At 46.0% G+C, this 20566-nt stretch overlaps 1 protein-coding gene across 1 annotated transcript; it reads left to right on the top strand.

Moving 5' to 3' along the window:
• The first annotated feature begins 18052 nt into the window (after nucleotides 1-18052).
• Nucleotides 18053-19437, top strand: LOC126548287 (uncharacterized). Its single transcript, XM_050196437.3, has one exon. The coding sequence runs from the start codon at nucleotides 18396-18398 to the stop codon at nucleotides 19299-19301; it is 906 nt and encodes a 301-aa protein (XP_050052394.3). The 5' UTR covers nucleotides 18053-18395; the 3' UTR covers nucleotides 19302-19437.
• Nucleotides 19438-20566: the final 1129 nt, after the last annotated feature.

Raw genomic sequence — 20566 nt, 5'->3', positions numbered from 1 at the left:
CTGTTGCCCATTTATGAGCGCCTGTCTGATGAAAAGCTCCTTGAGCGGTGCCTACGGGGCAGTACTCAGAACAGCAATGAGTCTCTCCACTCCCTGATATGGGCACTGGCTCCAAAGGAACAGCATGCTTCACTGTTCACCGTGCAAGCCGCAGTAGCTGAGGCAGTCATGAAATTCAATGCTGGCTGTGAGACGACCTCTGCAGCAATATTGAAAGAGCTGCACCTCAACCCTGGTATACCCAGCATGAAACGCATGGTGGAGAAGGACCGCCGTCGAGCAGTTGCATCTGCAAAAAAGCGCAAGACCACTACGGACATGCAGAATTCTTTCAGGAAACGCCATTTGGATGGCCGTAGTCAAAGTGACTACATTCCTGGTGGCTTTTAGCTACTTTCACTGCGAAATAGTGCACAATTTTTTCTGCACTTTTGATTAAAAGTGACTTCACTTCTTTTTTCTCGTTTTCTCAAAACACCGATTTTTGACTTCTTGCTGATTTGCGGCAACCATATCTCTGCCTTCAAGGCAGGTAGAGGCATAATTTTTGTTGTGGCTCGTAGCTGAGTGTACAAAGCACACAGGGGTAGGAACAGATTTTGGAATTTATGCTTTAAAATTTTTCAGTTCTGCTTTAGATCACACAATAGGGCACCCACAATTGGAACAGTGAAGATTGAATTGCTATAAAATTACTAATATTTAATATATCAAAAAAGTATTCCTACCATTGTGTTTCTTATGTTTTCTAGTACCTAGGCGTGTGCCAATATGAATTTTTGTCGCGCAGTTTTTTTTCTATTGTTTCCGCAAATGATGGACAATGAATTTCATTTATCTTCAGAACTAAATGGCCTATTGGAAAAATAATTACATATTTGAAATCAGCACAAAAACCTTAACAAGACTGGAAAGTTTCATTAATATTGATGGAAAAAGATGATGAACATTAATTTAATAGCAGTGTCCCCCCTTAAGCGCAGTTTCGGAGACGTTATTGAAAAAGGTGAAAAAAGAAAGAAAAAGAAGTGAAGGTCAAACATTCGAAAAGAAAGCTAAACCAGTGGTGATACCATAATCTCATAAAGTGGCGCATAATCTTAAACACATCGCCCTGACATACAAAATTCCTGTGGTTTTTTTTCTGCGCCCCGAAAACTTGCTACTTTGTGCCGCCCGATTGGTTCAGATGGCTCTAAGAAAGGCGGGTGTTCTATTAAACATACGAACCCTTTTGTTAAGTGTGAAGAAGGGGTCGTATACCACTGAAGTGTGGGAAAGAGTATATCGGCCAAACTGGCCGATGTATTAATGGATGCCTGTGGGAACATAAGCTTTCATTGAAAAATGGATAAGGTTCAAACTTGCCGCTTCATTGCAAGGCCTGCGGGAATGAGAAGAAACAAGTATGTGAAGCAAGGCTTCATGATACAACAATCATGTTTAAAAGTAAAGATTCTGTGGCGCATTAATTGTTGGAGGCAAACCAGATTAATAAAAGAGGGGAAGCCTGTGTCAGCACCCCGTCTTTGAATATTTACACAAATGAAAGCATGTCCATAGATAGTGCACATTTACATAATCAGTGTTCCTCTTTTATCACCCCCCCCTCTCCCCATGGCTATTAATCAGCCACCTTTGACTTCAATAAACAGTTGCAAGTAGTGCCTTGTCCTGTCTTTGTTCCTTCCTAGTGTGCCATCACTATTGGCGCTTCATCTATTGAAAGAGAATGCAACTGATTACCAACAACTTGAGGACACCGTACTGGAGTCCTTTCGATCAACGTGCCCAGAGTTGAACTTCCCTTATGAGCGTCTGAACCACAGTCCCCTGCAGTTCCTCGACATTTTACTAGAATTCCAACCAGGACATCTACACTGGGGGTTCGAGCCCAGAGCATAGAGACAATTTCTTCCCTTCACGTCAAGCCATTTCAAGACTGTAAGAAGGGCAATAGCGAGTGCAGAGTTTAGTTCAGCACTAAAATCATGCCAGCATCAAAATGAACAAAGTTTTCAGCGGCAGTTAAGTAGGCTGAAAAATGCAAGGAAAGACATGCCGTGTGAATACTATGCAGCATAGCTGAAGGCCTCGTAGAGAAGACTAAAAGAAAACAAGAAAGCAAAAGCGGATCTGAAGTTGTGGATGCCAAAAACAATTCTGCAAAAATTACATATGTGCACGGACTGACCCAGAATGTCATCAAGGTTGGTGAAAGACACGGCGTCCGAGTAGTGTGCTCAGCACCAAACAAGGGAAAAAGTATGTGCTCATGAGTGAACCAGGAAAAAAAGGAACCACAATGCCAGATCATGCACCAGAGCAGATACTGCGATTGTGTCAAAGGAGTAGTGTACGCCATCCTCCTGTCCTGTGGAAAACAATACATAGAGCAAACAGGAAGATGCCTTAATGTTCGAACAAGAGAGCACGCATCATCACTTTCAGGGACCCCTGGCAGCAATCTGGCCTTGCACTGCAAATGTTGCAAAATGAACAAGAGACAAGATAGCTAAGTAAGCACATGCACCTCCAAATTTCGTGAAGTGAAAGTCCTGAAAAAGAACAACAATAGGCTAACTCATGAGATTCTTGAGGCATTTGAGATGAGTAAAACAGGAGCGCAATGTGTAAGCACACCGTCAGTCGCCTTGACAAGAAAGGAAGTCACCGTTTTGAGACAGCCTCAGACAGATAAGAGATATGGCGACGAAATAAATAAGAGTGGTAATTTCAATTAAGAAATCAGTTGACAGTGCAGCTGCATCCTCGTCTAGTCGTCCATTCTGTGTCCGTGTTCCTTAAGTTCTGCTGCTACAATCCTCGAATCATATATTGACCATACCAGTTGTGTTGTCATCTTCATGCTTTGTTACATGCATATGGCTTTTTATCAAAAAATGCAAATTGTCAAGAATCAAAAGGAAGTATGTAATTTTCACACATTATATGCTTATCATGCCGTGCCACTGGTGTTGGCACTAACAGTGTGTACTCAGATACTAACAAGAAACAAGCAGCTGAATTTCTTGCACATGCAAGATGCTCACATTCCTCAGTATTAGACTGCATAATTTGCTTAATCTAGAAATATACCTCAGGAATTTTGCTGTTCACACCAGTGTCCACATGACCAAAATGAAGGGTGCCCGAAATTTGCGTTCATGAGAACAGTGCATAAGCGCGCCCACATTTGTAACTTTTAAGCTGTTCCTTATATTGCCCTCATTGATTACAAACACCTTCATAGCACGGAAGTAACTTCTGAAAAACACACAAGATACGTGAACGAGGCAGAAAGGGCCGGAACCAAAACTCGCCCGCAACGCTTATGCACGGTTCACTTCAGAACATATGCATATTGCATGAAACGAACACTTATACGCGTAGCACCACTGCGACACATTGCACGTACACATCACAGTACACTTACGCTTCGTAAAAGTAAGAACCCTAGCGCTCGAACGTTCTGTACGTGTTCGCGGTCACCAATGCGCATCGCAGCCCGCAAAACAGCTCACACGAAGGTAGACACAAACAGCACATTACGAATGACTGCGATGAGGCGATAATGAAGCTCATCGCTACACATCGTGCCATCACTTCTGAAACACAAACCAGTACTGCACAAACTTGCAATCTTCGTATCGATGAAGCGCGCACACACAACACCTACGAACACCATATGCTGAGGAGGGCGATCGCAATCTTTTCATTTTGCCGCGTACCAAACTAGTGTCAAGCTCAGAATGCAGGTGTATACGATGGCCTTCGCGTTTGTAATGCGCATGCAAAAAACGGCAAAACACACGAAATCGGCGGCTCCATAACTTGCCACCCTCGCGTAAACACAGCACACATCCGTCTGTTTCCTTTGGCGATCGCACGTACTGAAGAGGTCAGGAAGAGTACTGCTGCTTGTTGCGTTAGACAAATAGCTTTGCAGGTGCTGAATAGCTCTTGCAATAATCACAATAAACCACACAAAAAAACAAACTGCCGCTGCAGCCTAGGGGCCTAGGCCTCGCACTCCGCTTCGCTACGAACCAGCGCCATGTTTATGCGGGCGCCGCACGGAGGCAAAAGTTCACGACCGCCTCCCGTGACGTCACGTCGGCCATTACTGGCGGACCGCTGGCTTGCGGTGCGGCGTGCGGCGATGGGCGGTTTGAGCGTAAATCGGCCCTTACTTCCCCTCTCCCGCTCGCTTCGAGAAGCCGCTGCGAAACCTGCCGTTATGTTTCACGCTTTCCTTCTTACCCTCGAAAGTTTCAGAAAACTGTGACTTCATGTTACAAGTACAGTGTCTGTATCAGCTGCACAGAATTTTATTTAAGAAAAGGTGAATTTTGTAAGGATATTTCCCGATCGAGATTCTATGAAGTTATGTGTTTTTGTGATTACTAGGAACTCGGTAGCGCGAAAAATATGGCAGATAAGTAATAACCATATGCTTCATAATCCTTTATTAGTACTTATAGAGGAAGCACTTCGAGAATTGAGGACTCAAAGTCATATTGTTAGAAGAAGAAGAAGAACAAAACTTTATTGGTAGAAAGAACTTCGTTGCCCCTAAAACGCGGCAACGCCGTGTGGTCGGGCCCCTATTCCAAGGCACCGCTGGCCCTCGCCATCCCTTCTGCCCTCCGGACGAGCTTGAGCTGATCCCCGAGGGCGGAGCTGGATAGCAATGCCTCCCACCTTGCTCTCGTATTATTACCTTCTTGTTCTTATGTGTGAGCTGTGCACTCCCATGTGATGTGGTAGAGTGTTGGTGTGCTCCCACACCACGGGCATATTTCCTTGTATGCTGTTGGGTAGTATATGTGCAATTTATGTAGGTTTATGTATGTGTCCGTTTGGAGCCTGCGTAACGTCGCTGAGTCCACGGCTGAAAGGTTCCTATGCGGGGCTGCGTAGAGCCTTCTGAATTCCCTGTAGTGTCGCAAGATCGCTTTATAACTTGGATCGATGGGTGTCGGGTCCTCCACCATGTTGCCATGGGCAGCTCGGCAATTAGTGAAATCTCGAGCCGCCTCATCTGCATGGAGGTTCCCAGTAACACCCTCGTGTCCCGCGGCCCATGTTATCGTTTGGGTGTACCTGACGTCAAGGTCTCTGCTGATTTCGGTAAGTATCCGGCGTGCCCTCGCGCCGATTTGTCCCCTCTGATAGTTCCTACATGCGGCCTGAGAATCTGTGATTATTGTTAGTGGAGCATTGCGCTCTATGCCTTCTCTTATAGCTAAGGCGATGGCTATCTCTTCGGCTTCTAAAATGGTTGCTCGGGAAACCGAAGCACAGGCCGTGATTTTCCCTTTACGGTTTACGACAACTGCCACCATGTTCTTTGCGTTGGCCCGATATGGTGAAGCATCCGTGAATCGTGCAGTGTCCGAGTATTTTGTTGTTTTGTCTATGTATTCTGCTCTAGCTTTTCTCCTTCCTGCGTGTAATGTCGGATCCATGTTTTGTGGTATTGGCGATACCCCATACAAAGCTCTAATCTGGCAGGGTAGACCTTTGGCGTTTTGGTATATTTGTATGCATTCTCCAAGGCCGACTCTTTGAAGAAGAGCTCTGCCGACTGTCGTTTGCGCCAATCGACTCCTCTGCGCTATGAGTTGGGCCTCAGCCAGCTCATGAAATGTATTGTGGAGGCCGAGGGCTAGAAGCTTCTCATTTGAAGTGTTGCGTGGCAACCTCAGGGCTGTCTTATATGCCATCCTTATTATTTTATCAGCCTTTTCTTCTTCCTTCCTGTTCATGGTATGGTAAGGTAGGGAGTACATTAGTCTGCTAATGACCAGGCTTTTCACCAGTCTGAGGGTGTCTTGTTCCCCCATTCCTGTCCGATTATGAGCCACACGGGCTATCATCCGGTTAATCTGTTGCGTTGTTTTTCTGATCGTGTTTAAAGTGTGTAAACACCTGACATTAGACTGCAGCCGCTGTCGCGTTCCACTCTTGAAGGCGAAGCTTAAGCGTCCTCCAATTTTTTCCTAGACATGATGTAATAGAGATGGGCCTAAGGTTGTCTAAAGTAAATTTCTTCCCTGGTTTTGGAATCATGATTATCACAGCGTGTTTTTATTGCTGTGGTATCGTTCCTTTGACCCAATGGTCATTTATAAAGTTCGTAAGGGCTGTTATGGCTTCATCATTCATGTTTCTAATCATGGCATTTCATATTTGGTCCGCCCCTCCCGCTGTATTCCGTTTTGTACTGGCGATTGCTGCTCTAACTTCTGCCACCGTGAAGAGTCCATCCATTTCTGGGTTTGGGTGTCCGGTGTAATCAGCTTGGTATGGGGGTATTGGGGCTTTGTTACCGAAGCATTTTCTATGGACTGCCTGAAGGAGTTCTTCTTTTGTGCCTGGGTACGAGTGTAGCAATCTCTCCAAGTTCTTTTGTCCTTCGCGTCTGGTTTTAGCGGGTCAACCATTCCTCTGAGGATGTTCCACGTTTTTGCCGTCCCTAGGGTTCCATTAAGTGATCCGCAGAAGCGTTCCCAGTTGGCTGTTGTAAGTGGATTAGCGTATTCCTCGGCCTTCTGGGTTATTTCTTTGATTTTCATTTTGAGTTTGCGGTTGCATTTCTGTCGCTTCCATCTTTTGGTCAGGCTTCGTCTTGCATCCCACAGATGCAGTAGGTGAGGGTCCACTTCAGGTGTTTTGTCCGTCCTGGTGATGGTTTTGGTATGTTTCTCCTTTATATTTCGTATGCGTTCGCACCACTTATCTAAATCATTTATATCCGTGGTTTGTTCTTTAAGCGATTCTCTGTACGCCCGCCAGTCTGTTATTTTACCTGTACCTATTTGTTTGCGGATTTGAGCTGTGCGGATTGTGGTGCTTATAATGCAATGGTCACTTCCTAGATTTTCGAGGGTGTTGCACCACTCCGCATTTGGACACTTTTTGGTTATTGTTAGGTCCGGACTTGTGTCTGCGGAGATACTATTCCCTGTTCTTGTTGGCATTGCAGGGTCTGTTAGAAGTGTCATGCCGTGTGCTTCTATTTGTCCCATGATATTTTTGCCTTTATTGTTCTGGGTTGGATACCCCCAGCTTGAGTGCCTGGCATTAAAATCCCCAACTATCACTAGAGGTCTCCCCTTCGCCATTTTTGCTGTCTCTTGAAACAGTTTGTCGAACGTTGCTCTTTTCTGACTCGGCGGACTGTAGACATTAATTATGAAGGCACTCTTTCCTCTGGCGCCTTTATATGTGATTTCTGTTATTATATGCGGAATGTCCGTTCCTTCTATGGATTTGTGACATATTGCCGTGACTTTCTTGTCCACCAATGTTGCGACCTTCCAGTTTTCACCTTCGGTATTGAAGGTTTCGTATCCCTGTAATTTTGTGTTTGTTCCGGCTTCTTGTAATGCAATGATAGCTGGTGATCTTTTTGAGTCATCACCAGCTGCGACAGTTGTCCAATTTTACGCCGGAACCCGCGGCAGTTCCACTGCCATATTTCGCACTCTTCGGAAGCGTGCTTTTGATGTTTAGGCATCGTATGTCGCCTGGGTCATGGCCGACAGGCCTGGCCTGTTGTATACTTTCTCTTTTTCTCTTATGCTGCTGCCTCTGGCATGTTTTCGCAACGCTTTCGTAAATTCTATTTGTTGTGCCTGGATTTTCTTGTCCATAGTTTCTAGTTTTCGATCTACCTGAATCATCACCTGCTCTATGATTGTGGGTATAACTTCTTTTATGGTTTCTTTCAATATCGACAAGGTAATTACGGTGTCGCCTTCTAAATTCTGTAGTTTTTGTCCTTTCTGTCCTGTCTGGACTGGTTTAGGTTCTTGTTGTGGTTGCTGCGTTTGTTGCTTTTTCAATTGCCTATTTTCTCTTTCTAGGTCTCCTATTCGCACTCGCATTAGCTTTAGTTCACGTTCTAGGCGTGTGAGTTGTGTTGTTTGGTGTGGGGGTTGGGAGGCGATTGCTGCCCAGCTCACCTTGTTTTTGCTTTCCTTGTTCAGCGTCTTCTTGCACTTCTGCTGTTGTTTTGTTGTTTGGCCCCTCTCTTGGCCACTGTCCCTGGAGTTGGAGCGGTCTCGGGAGCTGGACCTGGATCGGGAACTGGATCGGGACTTGGAACGGGCCCCGTCTGGTGATGCAGAGCCCTCACGGTCCGTGCTGAACCAGCGTCACTTGAGGATTCCGTTGGCTTGTGGTCGGCGTAGACGTTGCGACAGTGGTGGCCTGCCCCTTTGGGGGACCCGTTTGAGTTTCTTGGTGCACTCCGATGCCGCCGTGGGATGAGCCCCCCCGCACAGGGCACACTCTGGATCACAGGTGTGGTCCTCAGGAGGGTCCCTTAGCCAACAGTTGCTGCACGCCTTTGCCGTGGGCGTTGGGCAAACGTCCGTTCTATGTCCCTTGCTTTTGCACAGTTTGCAGTATTGTCTCGTGGGCTGATAAGGCACACATGGCATTTCGCCACCGTAATAGTAGACGAAGCGTGGCACTATTGGTCCATCGAACGTTATCATTGCGGTTTCAGACTTGCCGAGCATCCGGGCTTGGACGATTGTCACTCCTTGAGTGCGCACTCGGAGTAAAAGTTCATCTTCTGGGGTTTCGCGTTCCAGGCACCCTTCAGGTGTGGGTATGTAGATGTTTAGTGCCATTGAGCTCCAGCGTTTTGATCTTCACGATCTTCTCCGCCACTTGTTCGTAGGGGGTACTTACAATGATTATGTTTGACCCGTTGCGGAGGCGAAGCAGAAATTTATCGCTCCTGAAGGTCTCCGGGTCGCCGCTTGCACGTTCTGTCGCTCGCGCAACTTCGTAGAGTTTAAGCTCTTTTACAACTAGCCCTGGCTTGGGACGCATGATAATTTTCATGTCATTTCTGGGCAGCGGCGCCGCGCGCGTTCGCCGTCGGGCTCTTATAGACGCTATGCCGCGTTTAGCTCGCTCTCCCGCAGGCGCGCTGGCAATGCAGCTGCTGTTGCCCTCACCGCCGCCTCGAGCTCCGCTGTCATCAGAGGCTGCTCGCAATTGTTTTCTTAAACCTTTTCGTGCTCGCAAAGATAGTGCAAGTTGTTGTTGTTGTTGTTGTTGTTGTGCTGAGTGGCCGTGGCACATACCCACAGTGGGGGATTGGCCAAGAATCGGGTGGTTTAATTAGGTACATAAAAATAATAATGATAACAAGGGAGTTAACAATTTGAGCGTGTGAGTTTAAAAGTAAACGTTTTGTGTTTGGAGAAAAAAGGAAATAATCAGATGAAAACCGGGTATAAAATAATAATAATAATAATAACAATAATAATAAGAATAATAACAATAATAATTAATAATAGATGAGAAATAAAAGAAAGCTATGGTTGGGAGGGAGAACGATCAATCTAACATGGAAATCGATTGGTTTCAATGAGGTAATTTTGGATCGCCAAGCAAACATTTCTGTGGCTGAAGCCAACAATGGAGGCTCCAAAAGATAGGATCACAGGCACTGATAAAGTTAGACCAATAGAGCGAAGCGGGATTTCGAGTAGTCGTATTCTTATAATAGAAAAACGTCTGCAAGACAACAAGAAATGGTCGATTGTCTCCGCTTCGCCACAGAATGAGCATAATGGTGAGGGGACCAGACCAGACCTGTGGAGGTAGAAGTTCAGTGCAGGTATACGGCAGCGCAGCTTCGTGATGGACACTTCAATTTTCCGTGTTCGGCAAAAATCTCTGTTCCAAGGGTGTAGGAGATGTCCGTAACCCACAGAGTTAGTAATTGCGGAGCCTGATACTGACTGTATAATGATACTCCTGCGAAATCTAGCAGCAGTAACATAAGCAGTCAAAGGGCAGCAAGGGAGAATCGGGCCACTTATCGATGCCTTGGCTAGAGAGTCTGCGATTTCACTATTGATTAGTCCTTTATCGCCAGGCACCCAAATCAAACGCACGCTTCTCAAGTAACCAGGTAACAATGATTGAAATGTCCTCATCACGCGAGAATCACTAGAAGCAGTAAGGGATGAGCACAATGACAACGAATCAGCGACTATCACGGCTGACGTAATTGATGGCCTAATTTGCGTAATGCCAGCACCACGGCCATGAATTCGGCTAAAAAGATCGGCATGAAATCTGGCAGCCGAAGAGAAAATGTCCAATCGAGAATCGGGGAAAATATTCCTACACCTGACGTTTCTTCACATTGTGAAGCATCTGTAGCAATTACAACGTTTGTTTGAAGGTTTTTTAGGTGATCTTGTAATATACCGTCTAGAATACGGTGTGGAAGTAATTTTGCATTATTAGGAAAGATGTCATCGAATTGAATATCCGTGGCAACAGCTCTGTCGGTAATAGGAAGTACATCGCATATGCGCACGCCCAAAGAGTCAAGTAATTTTTGCACGAATATAATTTGCGGATTATGTAGTCGCGGCCAGATGGCACCGAAAAACAATGCAGGTTGTGAAATAAAGATTATTTGGGGATAACGCAGTGGTGATTCATAAATCCTTAAGAACGTCTGCACCGTCAAAAGCCGGAACCTGCACGAAAGTGGCGGAACACGGGATTCTAGATAAAGAATAAATTTGCAACAAATTTAGGAAGACCTAAACACAGACGTAATGCTTCTCTTTCTAAGAGGATTAGGGGACGGGACATGTAGGCTGGAGCTCCAGAGAAGAGCACGCAACCAAATTCTAATACAGGGCGAACGTACATACGATATCTCATTAGGAGTGTATCTCTTCTCAATCCTATTCGACGACTGCTCAGCCTACGCAATATGCTAATTGCACGGGTACCTTTCCCAGTCACATGATCTATGTGTGGGCGCCAGTTGAGAGAGGCGTTATAAATAATTCCGAGGTATTTAACAGATTCCACCTGTGGTATGTCTTGAAGGTGGTAAGACAATGAAATGTGCACTATGTCACGTATCGGAAAAACGAGAACAGCACATTTGCTGGCATTGAGTGTGAAGTGACTAGCATCTAACCACCTCTCCAAATCATAAAGGTAAGTTTGCAGTCGTTGGTATAGCGTGTGGATGTCGTTTGCAGATGCAAAAAAACGCAATATCGTCTGCATAAACATAAGTAGTTATTTCTTGATGACAAGGTAGTGTGCTCATGAGAACATTAAAAAGCACCGGGGAAAGAACTGAGCCTTGCGGTACGCCTCTCGTTTGTTTGTGTTTAGAAGAAGAAACACCGCTTTCGTAGCAATAGAATTCTCTTTCACCTAAGAATGACTGAATCCACGCTACTATATACCCAGGAACACCACAGGAAGTTAACCGATTGATCAATACAGTGTGCTCCACAGTGTCGCATGCTTTAGCGATATCGAGCGTCACTAAGGCAGCGTATTGCTTATGACGTCGAGCGAGTTGTATTCGGCTTTCTAAGTCGACGTGGGCATGCCAGATGGAGCAGCCGGCCCTGAAAACAATCTGACAGGGACTAAGAATGTAGTTATCATTAATAAATTTATGATGCGATGGTGAAGAAGCCTCTCAATAAATTTTACTACGTTTGATGTAAGCGCAATGGGCCTAATGTTCTCCGATACATACCTTCCTTCTTGTTTCTTAAGCATCAATATTACTTTGGCGAGCTTCCAGTGCAATGGAATCCAAGCATATTTAATTAAATAATTCACCAGGTCTAAAAGAACGTTAGGTGATTCCTGTAACAATATTTTTAACATTGCATTTGTGACGCCATCAGGGCCAGGGGCTGAATTCGGTAAACATAGTGCAGTCTCATTTAGTTCAGCTAAGGAAATTGGAGTAAAGCCATCCCAAGGATCTAATGTATAATGAATAGCCGGAAGCCTGGCCGTAAATCCATTTTTTAAGCCTTCGGCAATCTCTTCTAGGGAGGCGCTCAGTTCCTGCGGGGTCAAAACAATTGAATCTAATGTTAAGGGTGTTGGTAGCACCTTCCTAGCACAAAGGAATGCAAATAAAGCACGCTTATTTTTTGAATTAGATAGATAATCGTAATGTCTAATATCGTATTCCTCTTTGGCTCGATTAACAGTACGCTTAAATACACCAGCATGAAACTGATAATTTTTCCAATTTGTCGGGCACTGATTATGCAGAAGCATTTTCCAAGCGGCCTTTCTTTTTCGATAGTCCTGCGTGCACTCATTATTCCACCAACGACAAGCGGTGCCTTTAGCCGAAGGGATGACAAATTCAGCTTGCTTCCGGGAATCCTCTAGAATTGAGCAAATGGTTGAAGCGATTTCCTTATCATTGGCATTGGCAAGTATCGAAACGGCAGAACGCAAGAAAGTCTTAAATTTCGTATGGTCCATAAATGTGCATGCCTGGTATTCTAAAGATGTTATTTGACAATTGATTTCAAATGACACAGGAAGATGATCACTGTTGGTTGCTGAGTCAACCGCTACCCACGACAAAACCTTGATGCCAGCGCTACAAAATGTCAAATCTAACACTGAACGGAAGGGTCCTCTAGCAAACGTTACCTGTCCTGTGTTCTGACATGAAACGTGACTATCAATACTCCACTCCCAAAGTAGCTAACCACACAAATCTGTTTTTAGCCCCCACGACACGTGATGCGAATTAAGATCCCCTACAAACAAAATTTCTTTTCTACAGGCAGCCACAGCCCTATCAAGTTGACGTGTACTTTGCACACCGCTGGGGAAATAAGCATATATAATTGAAAATGGATGGTATCCTGGGAGACATTAATCTATGGCCAAAATTTCACAGTCGCAGTCCATTATTTGAAAAGAAATTTTTGCCTTGTGACAAATTTTACTGGAAACAAGTATCATTAATCCTACACCTCGCGAGTCTCTATCTAATCGGAAGGATCGAAAACCTTTTAAATGAAAATTTTTCTCTCATGAAAGCCACGCGTTTCTTGAAGAAGTAAGATATCTGGATTGAATTGAATAGATAGGCAAGATAAATCTGTTGAAGCTGAAAATATAGAACGACAGTTCCACTGCAGCACTTTCAACTGTCCAATGGTGTTGAACGCACATCAGCGGCAACTGCCGCCTTTAGAATACTTTCTGTAAGCACAGGAGTTGGTTGACTCTTTTTTGATTTTGGTTTCATAGTTTTTGAAAGTGGGGACCCCATACGTTTGGGAGCTCGAGTGTCAAGTTTCATGTCTGTGACACTAACAGTGTCTGAATAAGAGGGCTCATCCTCGCGTGTTTGGACTAGCGAAGTAGTGTCTGTGGAATGTTCTGCAACTGTGGAAGGCGTCTCTACCTCGTTGCTAGGCATTCGAGGTGTGGCTTTGGTTGGACGTGGCCTCAAGTGCCTTCTGGACAGCCTGTGGATTCGTGATCCTGATGGAACCTCCATTGGTAGGCACAAGCGCCACAGGAATGGTGCTGACGCCACTGCGAAAAAATAAATCTATGGGCAATTCATTAGGTGGCAGGGATGCGATCGCGCCTGGCCTGGAGAACTGGTCGACATCAGCTCAAGACGGCTGACGCAAGGAATGCCAATCAACCAGGAACTAAAATACGGTTATTGAGACACCTTAAACCACCCGATACTCAGCCAAAACACCCCTGCAGGTCAACGAAACGGTCGCTCTGTCGAGGCCAGCAGAAATCAGGGACAACAGCAGGCGCAGCTCGTCGGCGTCCTACGATACGATACGATACGCACCAAAGCGCTTCTTCCCAAGCAAGCTGCCACTTACCGTTCTTGGCTTCGTCGTCTTCCCTTGCTGAGTCTTTCTCCTCGTTCTCGTCGGCGTCGCTGGTTGATTCCCCCTGTATCACCTACAACCTACAGTGCTTTGGCGCTGCGGGCGGTGCCCAGTATATGGCAGCAGCGAAAGAAATATGAAATAGTAGACCAGTGACGTTGATCCCTTAATCCTCTCGATTGCGAGTGCAGACCAACAGTAGTGCAAGCTTGAATTAGGAAGGAACAGCGCCAACTAAGACGATCACAAGTGGGGAGAACGACACAGGAGAAGCGCCAGTATGCACCATCAAGTATGCACCATCTAGCCCAAATGAATGTTGTCCTGAAGTAGTGCAAGCTTTCGCTGGCACGGGCTTCATCGCGGTCTTTTTTTTTTTTTTTTTTTATGGTGACGCCAAGAATCACCGTGAAGCGTGCTCTATTCTGTTCCCAATCTCTTGGTGGTACCGCAGCTCGTATAATCACGTTTGTCCGTAAAGCAGCAAATAAAAACAAGGCTTTATTGATCAAAATGAAGAGAACTCGTAATTGTCATAGCATTGGCGCCCGCGCAGCAGGGAGGCGGGTAGCGTTTTCCGTTTTTCTAATAGGGTGGGGAGATCAGCGTCACTGCACACACAATTTAATTTTCGGTTTCATTCAGGGCTGCCCATAGCCAAAATACTGCGCGCCATAGCACCTACGACGATTTTTGTGAAGTTCTTGTTGGGCAAGATATGAATGGCGGGCTTCAATTTTGCAAATGCAATATTGCCGCTAAAACTGGTAATTAAAAATTTATAAAGATATTTTGTGTTACTTGTGAGGTGAGCCATATTTTCCACGATGCCGAATTTGTATTGGCTGCCAAGCCTTACAGTCTGACAGAAGATGTGCACATGCGCTCATCACAAGTTATCAGTGCAGCACCCTGTGTTATTTGGCGCAGAAAAAACAGCGTGTATACCTGCTGCATTCGCGATCTCTGGGAAAGAAAGCGAAGGAGAGGGGGACCCGGGGGATGTGCGCGGTGTCCAAGGCGGCTGTACTGGTGCTGATACCCGGAAATTGTCGATATCCTCGCCTTCCTCGACTACACCCGGGGGGGGGGGGGGGGGTATGACAGAAGATCTATGCGCCCCGGGTGCCAGACGACCTAGCTACGCCACTGGTAAGAGGGGCCCCCAAGACTGCTCAGCGACGCAGAACCAGAAGTTCCAGAGTTAAGCACTTTCAGATTACTGGTAGTTATTAAACCAGTACTTCGCGTGTCAACTTTGCCCTGTAGTCCAGGGGCCAGTTCCATCATGGGCACTGTGTCGGAGCTCATATTTCACGTGACTTTACATATGTCAGCAATAACTGTCACAAAATTACAGTATATTTACTTTTTTTAGGTCTTAACATTAGACAGCCTAAAAAAATTGGAGGCTTATCAAGGTTAAGCCCAGTGGATGCGAAGCATGTTGCGTTGTCGTCGAGCCGCATATTGAGCGCGCCGCTTGGCTAGGCGTTCTTCGCGTTCTTCATCGGTTTCCGTAGCACGCTGCAGCCTTCGTTTTGAATTCATATTATTAACGTCCTTAGCGTTTGGAGGCATGTTGACCGCATACACGCCCGGCGCAAAGACGCTGGCGCGGTTGCGGGCACAGAGACTGACGCGACGGCGGGCGCGCGCCGCTTCATCCCTCGCGTGACGTCACATATCACGTGATGCAGCGATGGTGGCGCCGCCGCCGCGTCGCGCGCGACGGCGCGAACCGAAGCGTGGAGGCCTCCGCCGGGCGACGTCCGACGGCGCGATATGAGGCCCCATCTGCAGCCGGTGTGACGTCATCACGTGACGTCACATCATGTGATCTCACTTCAGGGTCAATGGTGGCCACCGCCGGGAGGCGACCGACGGCGCGATATGAGGCCCCATCTGCAGCCTGTGTGACGTCATCACGTGACGTCATGTCACGTGACCCCACTTCAGGGTCAATGGTGGCCACCGCCGGGCGTCGCGCGAAGGCCCGAAACCTACGTTAATATGCTTCGCATAATATATGCCGCAAACACCCATCCTAATACATTAGCACTTTTGTCCACGCTGACCGCGCGTGTCCATCATGTCCGCGCTGCTCCATCAATTGCAAAGTACTGAAAAATATATTCGTGACACGGTTCAACTTTCTGTAATCTACACAGAAGCGTAGTGTGTGTTGTCTTTCTTTCTGACTAACACTACAATATCCAATGCTTTCCCCAGGCACCTGTTTTATCGCGAAAGCGTTAAGGGCCCCGTGTCTCAGAAAATCTCGTGTCGGCGTCGGCGGCGTTGTCAGTGAGCAAACATTTTTGTACATATTTCGGCGTATGTCTATGCCATGCCTTGCTAGAGCGACAGCGCAACCCTTTTTATTTTAAATCTTCTAAAACTGAGAAAATGGGCTGTGTTCTCCGACTCAAAACCGGCATTACAGTACACGCAGTCAGTTCTCCGACGCGGATGTCAAGAACAGCTGACATACGAAATCGTGAAACTTCACCATCACGTCCAAAAAAAAAAAAAGGTCACGAGGTTGTCTTTAAATGGGTACTTGGCCATTGTAGAATCAGTGGCAATGATTCCGCCGATAACGCTGCTCGCACATCACACCAAGAAGAGCACAGCGTTCCAATTCCGCTTTCGAGGACAGACGCCGCAATTTAACTTCGACACCTGGCACGCAGTCGCTCACTGGCCGAGTGGAACTCGCCAAACTTAAGACTTACACGACTGCATCGAATAAACCCCTCACTGCAACTCCGACCTCCATTCGGACTTCCCCGACGTGAAGCTATAGCTACAGAAGCGTATACGCTTCTATGTCGCCTTTGATTAGGAGTTGCCTTCACAAAGGCATGCTCTACATTAATTGGAATGAACGACAGTGCAGCATGCGAGGTCTGCGGCACCGAAGAAAATATCGAACACCTGCTGTGCCACTGTCCACGATATGTCCCAGAAAGACAAGAACTTGCTAACGCTCTCCAAAAACTGGACGATCGGCCGCTTTCCGTGAAGGTGCTGCTGGAATACCGCCCCCATCGGTCGTCGGTCCCATTAAGTGGTGAAGGCACTTTGTGCTTCTTGAGGGCGACGGGCTTGTGTGAATGTATGTGACTATTAGTGAGAGAGAGAGAGAGAGAGAGAAACAACTTCATTTAGTCGCCTGCAGAACGACACCATGACTAAATGGCGCCGTGACGCGGGCCCTGACGTCTTCTCAGCGGGTGGTCTCTACTCAACTCCAGCGCGTGCTACTCCCGCGGTCGGTCGCCCTGAGGGGCAACGTTCCGTCGGTTTCGCTCGGCCTTTGTCTTTCAAGAGCCGCCGAGACCTGCTGGACGGCCCAGGTTTGGCTTTCATGGTCGTAGCATTCCGCCGCAGAGTGCAACAACTACTAGACCACACGCATCAGTGAACTCACCGCTATTTTGTTCTTTCCTCCCCTCCTCTCTCGCACTGTCATCTTTGTTTTCCCCTTTCCGATTCCCCCGGTGTAGGGTAGCCAACCGGACATTATTCTGGTTAACCTCCCTGCCTTTGGCTTCTCTTTTTCCTTCTTTCCTTCTTCCTTTTCTTCTAAAACTGAAATGTTAAAAGTGCGAAACAACGTTAAAAATCTGAAAATGATGTAGTTTTCTTGGCGCGGCTGTGCACCGTACCTCCGGGATCGGCCCACGAAAGAGACCGCATTTCTGCCAGAACGCTCGCCTTCGTGCATAGCGTTCGCCGCCAACGTTTCCCGGTAAACATTACAGTTACATAAGCTGCAGTTGCCGGGAAGCGTGAGAAACAGTCGGGGATCTTTGAATGCTATCGCGTTCCACTCTTAAATGCAAAGCTTAAGCGTCCCCCGACTTTTTATTCTTAATGACACCAGGAAATCGAGCGTGATGCTAGCAACGCTGAGAAATGTAATCGGGAGCGTACACAATGTTCTCGCACACCTTCTGTGATGTACCCTAGCGCTGAGGTGCTTCTTGTATAATGTAGAAGAATCCATTGCAGAGGCAGAAGTGCACGGATGGGCACGTGCTTTTAACTTCATGAACATCATTTGTGCCAAGAAAACCTGTCCATGCTTTCACACTTGCTTCATAGGAAGCCTACTGCACTATCAATATGCCGGCTGTTTTAACTGCGCCCAATAACAATACTAACCAATATAAGTCTTGGTGAGATCATTTTATCATTCGAGTGTTCATATTGGTAACCTCTAGATACGGATAAGTTGAGACGTTGTGCACGTAATTAATGAAGCTACGTCAATTATATATACAAGTATTGATCTTAAATGGCTAAAGAATATTGGCGGCAGCGGCAGCATCGAAGAAGCATCGTCAAAGTAACAACCTGCCTTTTCGCAGATAACGCCAGCTGTCCTGTGACGTCGCTACCGTGCTTGCTTCAACCTTGGTGGGCGTAGCCCTGCAAGCGTCTTTGCTGCAAGCCCTCTTTGTCCGGATCACGCCGCAGTCTTCTTCAAGCGCCACCATCGACAGAGCAAGCTATAAAGTGGTGGAAATCGAGGCCTGCTTTCACATTGGCGGCAGCGGCAGCATCGAAGAAGCATCGTCAAAGTAACAACCTGCCTTTTCGCAGGTTAGTATTTCGATACTTAGTACTTTTTTTTTCCCTATTGCTGATGCTGCTGCTGCTGCCAAATTGTGCCAAACCATGTCCTGCAATATGATATGCGCCACTTGTGAGCTAACGCTTACTGTTTCAGACTCTGTCATTGAATGTAGAGACTGTACTTCTAAATTTCACACCGGGAAATGCTCGGGAATCTCGGACACGACAATTAGGTCGAAGGGAGATGCGTACAGCCTGGCTTGGCGCTGCACGTCCTGTAGACGGCAGAAATTACGTGTGCCACCTAACAAATCTAGTGATGATTCTGACGCGCAAGACGTGCGGCAGTTGTTAATGACCATTAACGGAAAGCTTGACCAGCTGTTGCCACTCCGAGAGGTAGTTGAAGGCATTGAAGACACTTTACAATTTCTGAGCGAACAGTACGATGAACTGCAACAACGAACGGAGCGAAATGAAAATGAGATCAAGGATCTAAAACGCAGAACCGAAAGAGTTGAGGGAAACGAGAGCGATGTCAATCAGCTTCACGCTGAAATTGACCAACTTGAATGGAGGAGCCGCCGCTTAAACCTGGAATTTCATGGGATTCAACACTCTGAAAAAGAAAACCTGCTCGAAAAGCTAAACGACGTAGCCGTGCAGCTCGAACTTCCACAGCTCTCAGAAAATGACGTTGTTTCAGTTCACCGGCTGCCGTCAAAGAAAGAAAATATACCGGGTATAATCTGTCGCTTCGCGAAACAAGCAGATAGGGACCGCTGGTGGAAAAGCAGACAGAAGTTGCGTGAATCGAAAGACGATGTATTCCTGCTTGAAAATGTCACGAAAACGACCCGCGATTTGCTCTTTCAGACAAAGATATGGGCGAAGCGAGCAAACTGCAAATATGTGTGGCACAGCAACGGCCGCGTTCTTGTCCGAAAAACCGACGGTGAACGCGCAGTAGCTGTTTCTACCGAGAGGCATCTTGATAAACTCGCTTAAAAACAGTTCTTGATAACGATGGCTTGTGCAAGGGGGGAGACTTGCATATTGCCACAAGTATTCAGTCAGCATTTAGGCAAAAAATTTCAGCAATCCTTTAAATGCTTTCATCTAAACATCCGCTCAGTTTCTAATAAGAAAAACGACCTCTCCTTGTTTTTTGAACAGCTTGGACAATCATTTGACACGATACTGTTAACAGAAACATGGTCAATGAACGATGCGGATATTTTCCGTATCCCAAATTATAGTACCTTCTACTTAAATCGGTCATACTCTCGCGGAGGCGGAGTTTGCATCCTGGTAAAGGAAGTATTCGAGTGTGACTTACTGCCCGAACTTTCCGCAACAACAACTGACTATGAAATTCTAGCAATAAGAATGCATAACACCGTTATTATAGTGTGTTATCGCCCTCCCAATGGCAGCGTTAGCAAGTTTTTTGATAAATTAGAAGAAATCTTTGAGTTTGTTAATAAAAATCGGCTTGATTTAATTTTCGGCGGGGACATCAATATTAATATGATGAAAAACGATTCCCAAACTTTACAATTAGATATTTTACTGAAGGTGAATGGTTTAGTGAATGTAATAGACTTGCCCACTAGAGTTACCGAATATTCATCATCTTTAATTGATATTTTTTTTTACAAATATCATCCCTGAAAAAGTTAAGGCGGGTGTATTTGCCTATGACCTCAGTGACCACTTGCCTATATTTATTTGCGCCAAAGGGCACATTCGAGAGAAGGTAACGCAGCCAATGCACCAGATGCAAAAAATAACCCCGCGCAATTTGTCTATATTTCGGGAACAAATAGAAAATGCCTGTTGGGATGATGTATATAGATCCAACGAAGCAAATGGGGCCTATGAAAAATTTCTTCACATTGTCAAATCAATATATGAATCTAGCTTTCCCTCAGTGCGCGTTAAGCCAAACAAAAAAATTCGGAAACCATGGATTAACTCTGAGCTTCTCGGACGAATCGCGCATAAAAATGTTCTCTATGGCAAGTTTATTTCAACTAAAGATATCGAATTATTCCGCCAATTTAAAGTGTGCCGTAATCGCCTCGATAAAGATATAAAAAAGGCTAGGCGAGAATATTTTGCAAATTTCTTTGCAGCAGCTGCTGGATGCTCTGAGATTATGTGGAAAAGGCTCAGCTCTGTATTAAGGCATCATCCGCCTATCAGTAAACTTCTTAAATTAGATATTAATGGTATAGAATTATCTGGGAAGCGGCTTGCAGATACATTTA

Source organism: Dermacentor andersoni, chromosome 1 (assembly GCF_023375885.2).
Source record: "Dermacentor andersoni chromosome 1, qqDerAnde1_hic_scaffold, whole genome shotgun sequence".
NCBI lineage: Eukaryota > Metazoa > Arthropoda > Arachnida > Ixodida > Ixodidae > Dermacentor > Dermacentor andersoni.
Note: the sequence above shows the minus strand (reverse complement) of the source record. Positions and strands in the feature narration are given on the sequence as shown.

Coding starts and splice junctions, on each gene's coding strand:
- LOC126548287 (XM_050196437.3), top strand. CDS start 18,396: ATGTCCTGCAATATGATATGCGCCACTTGTGAGCTAACGCTTACTGTT.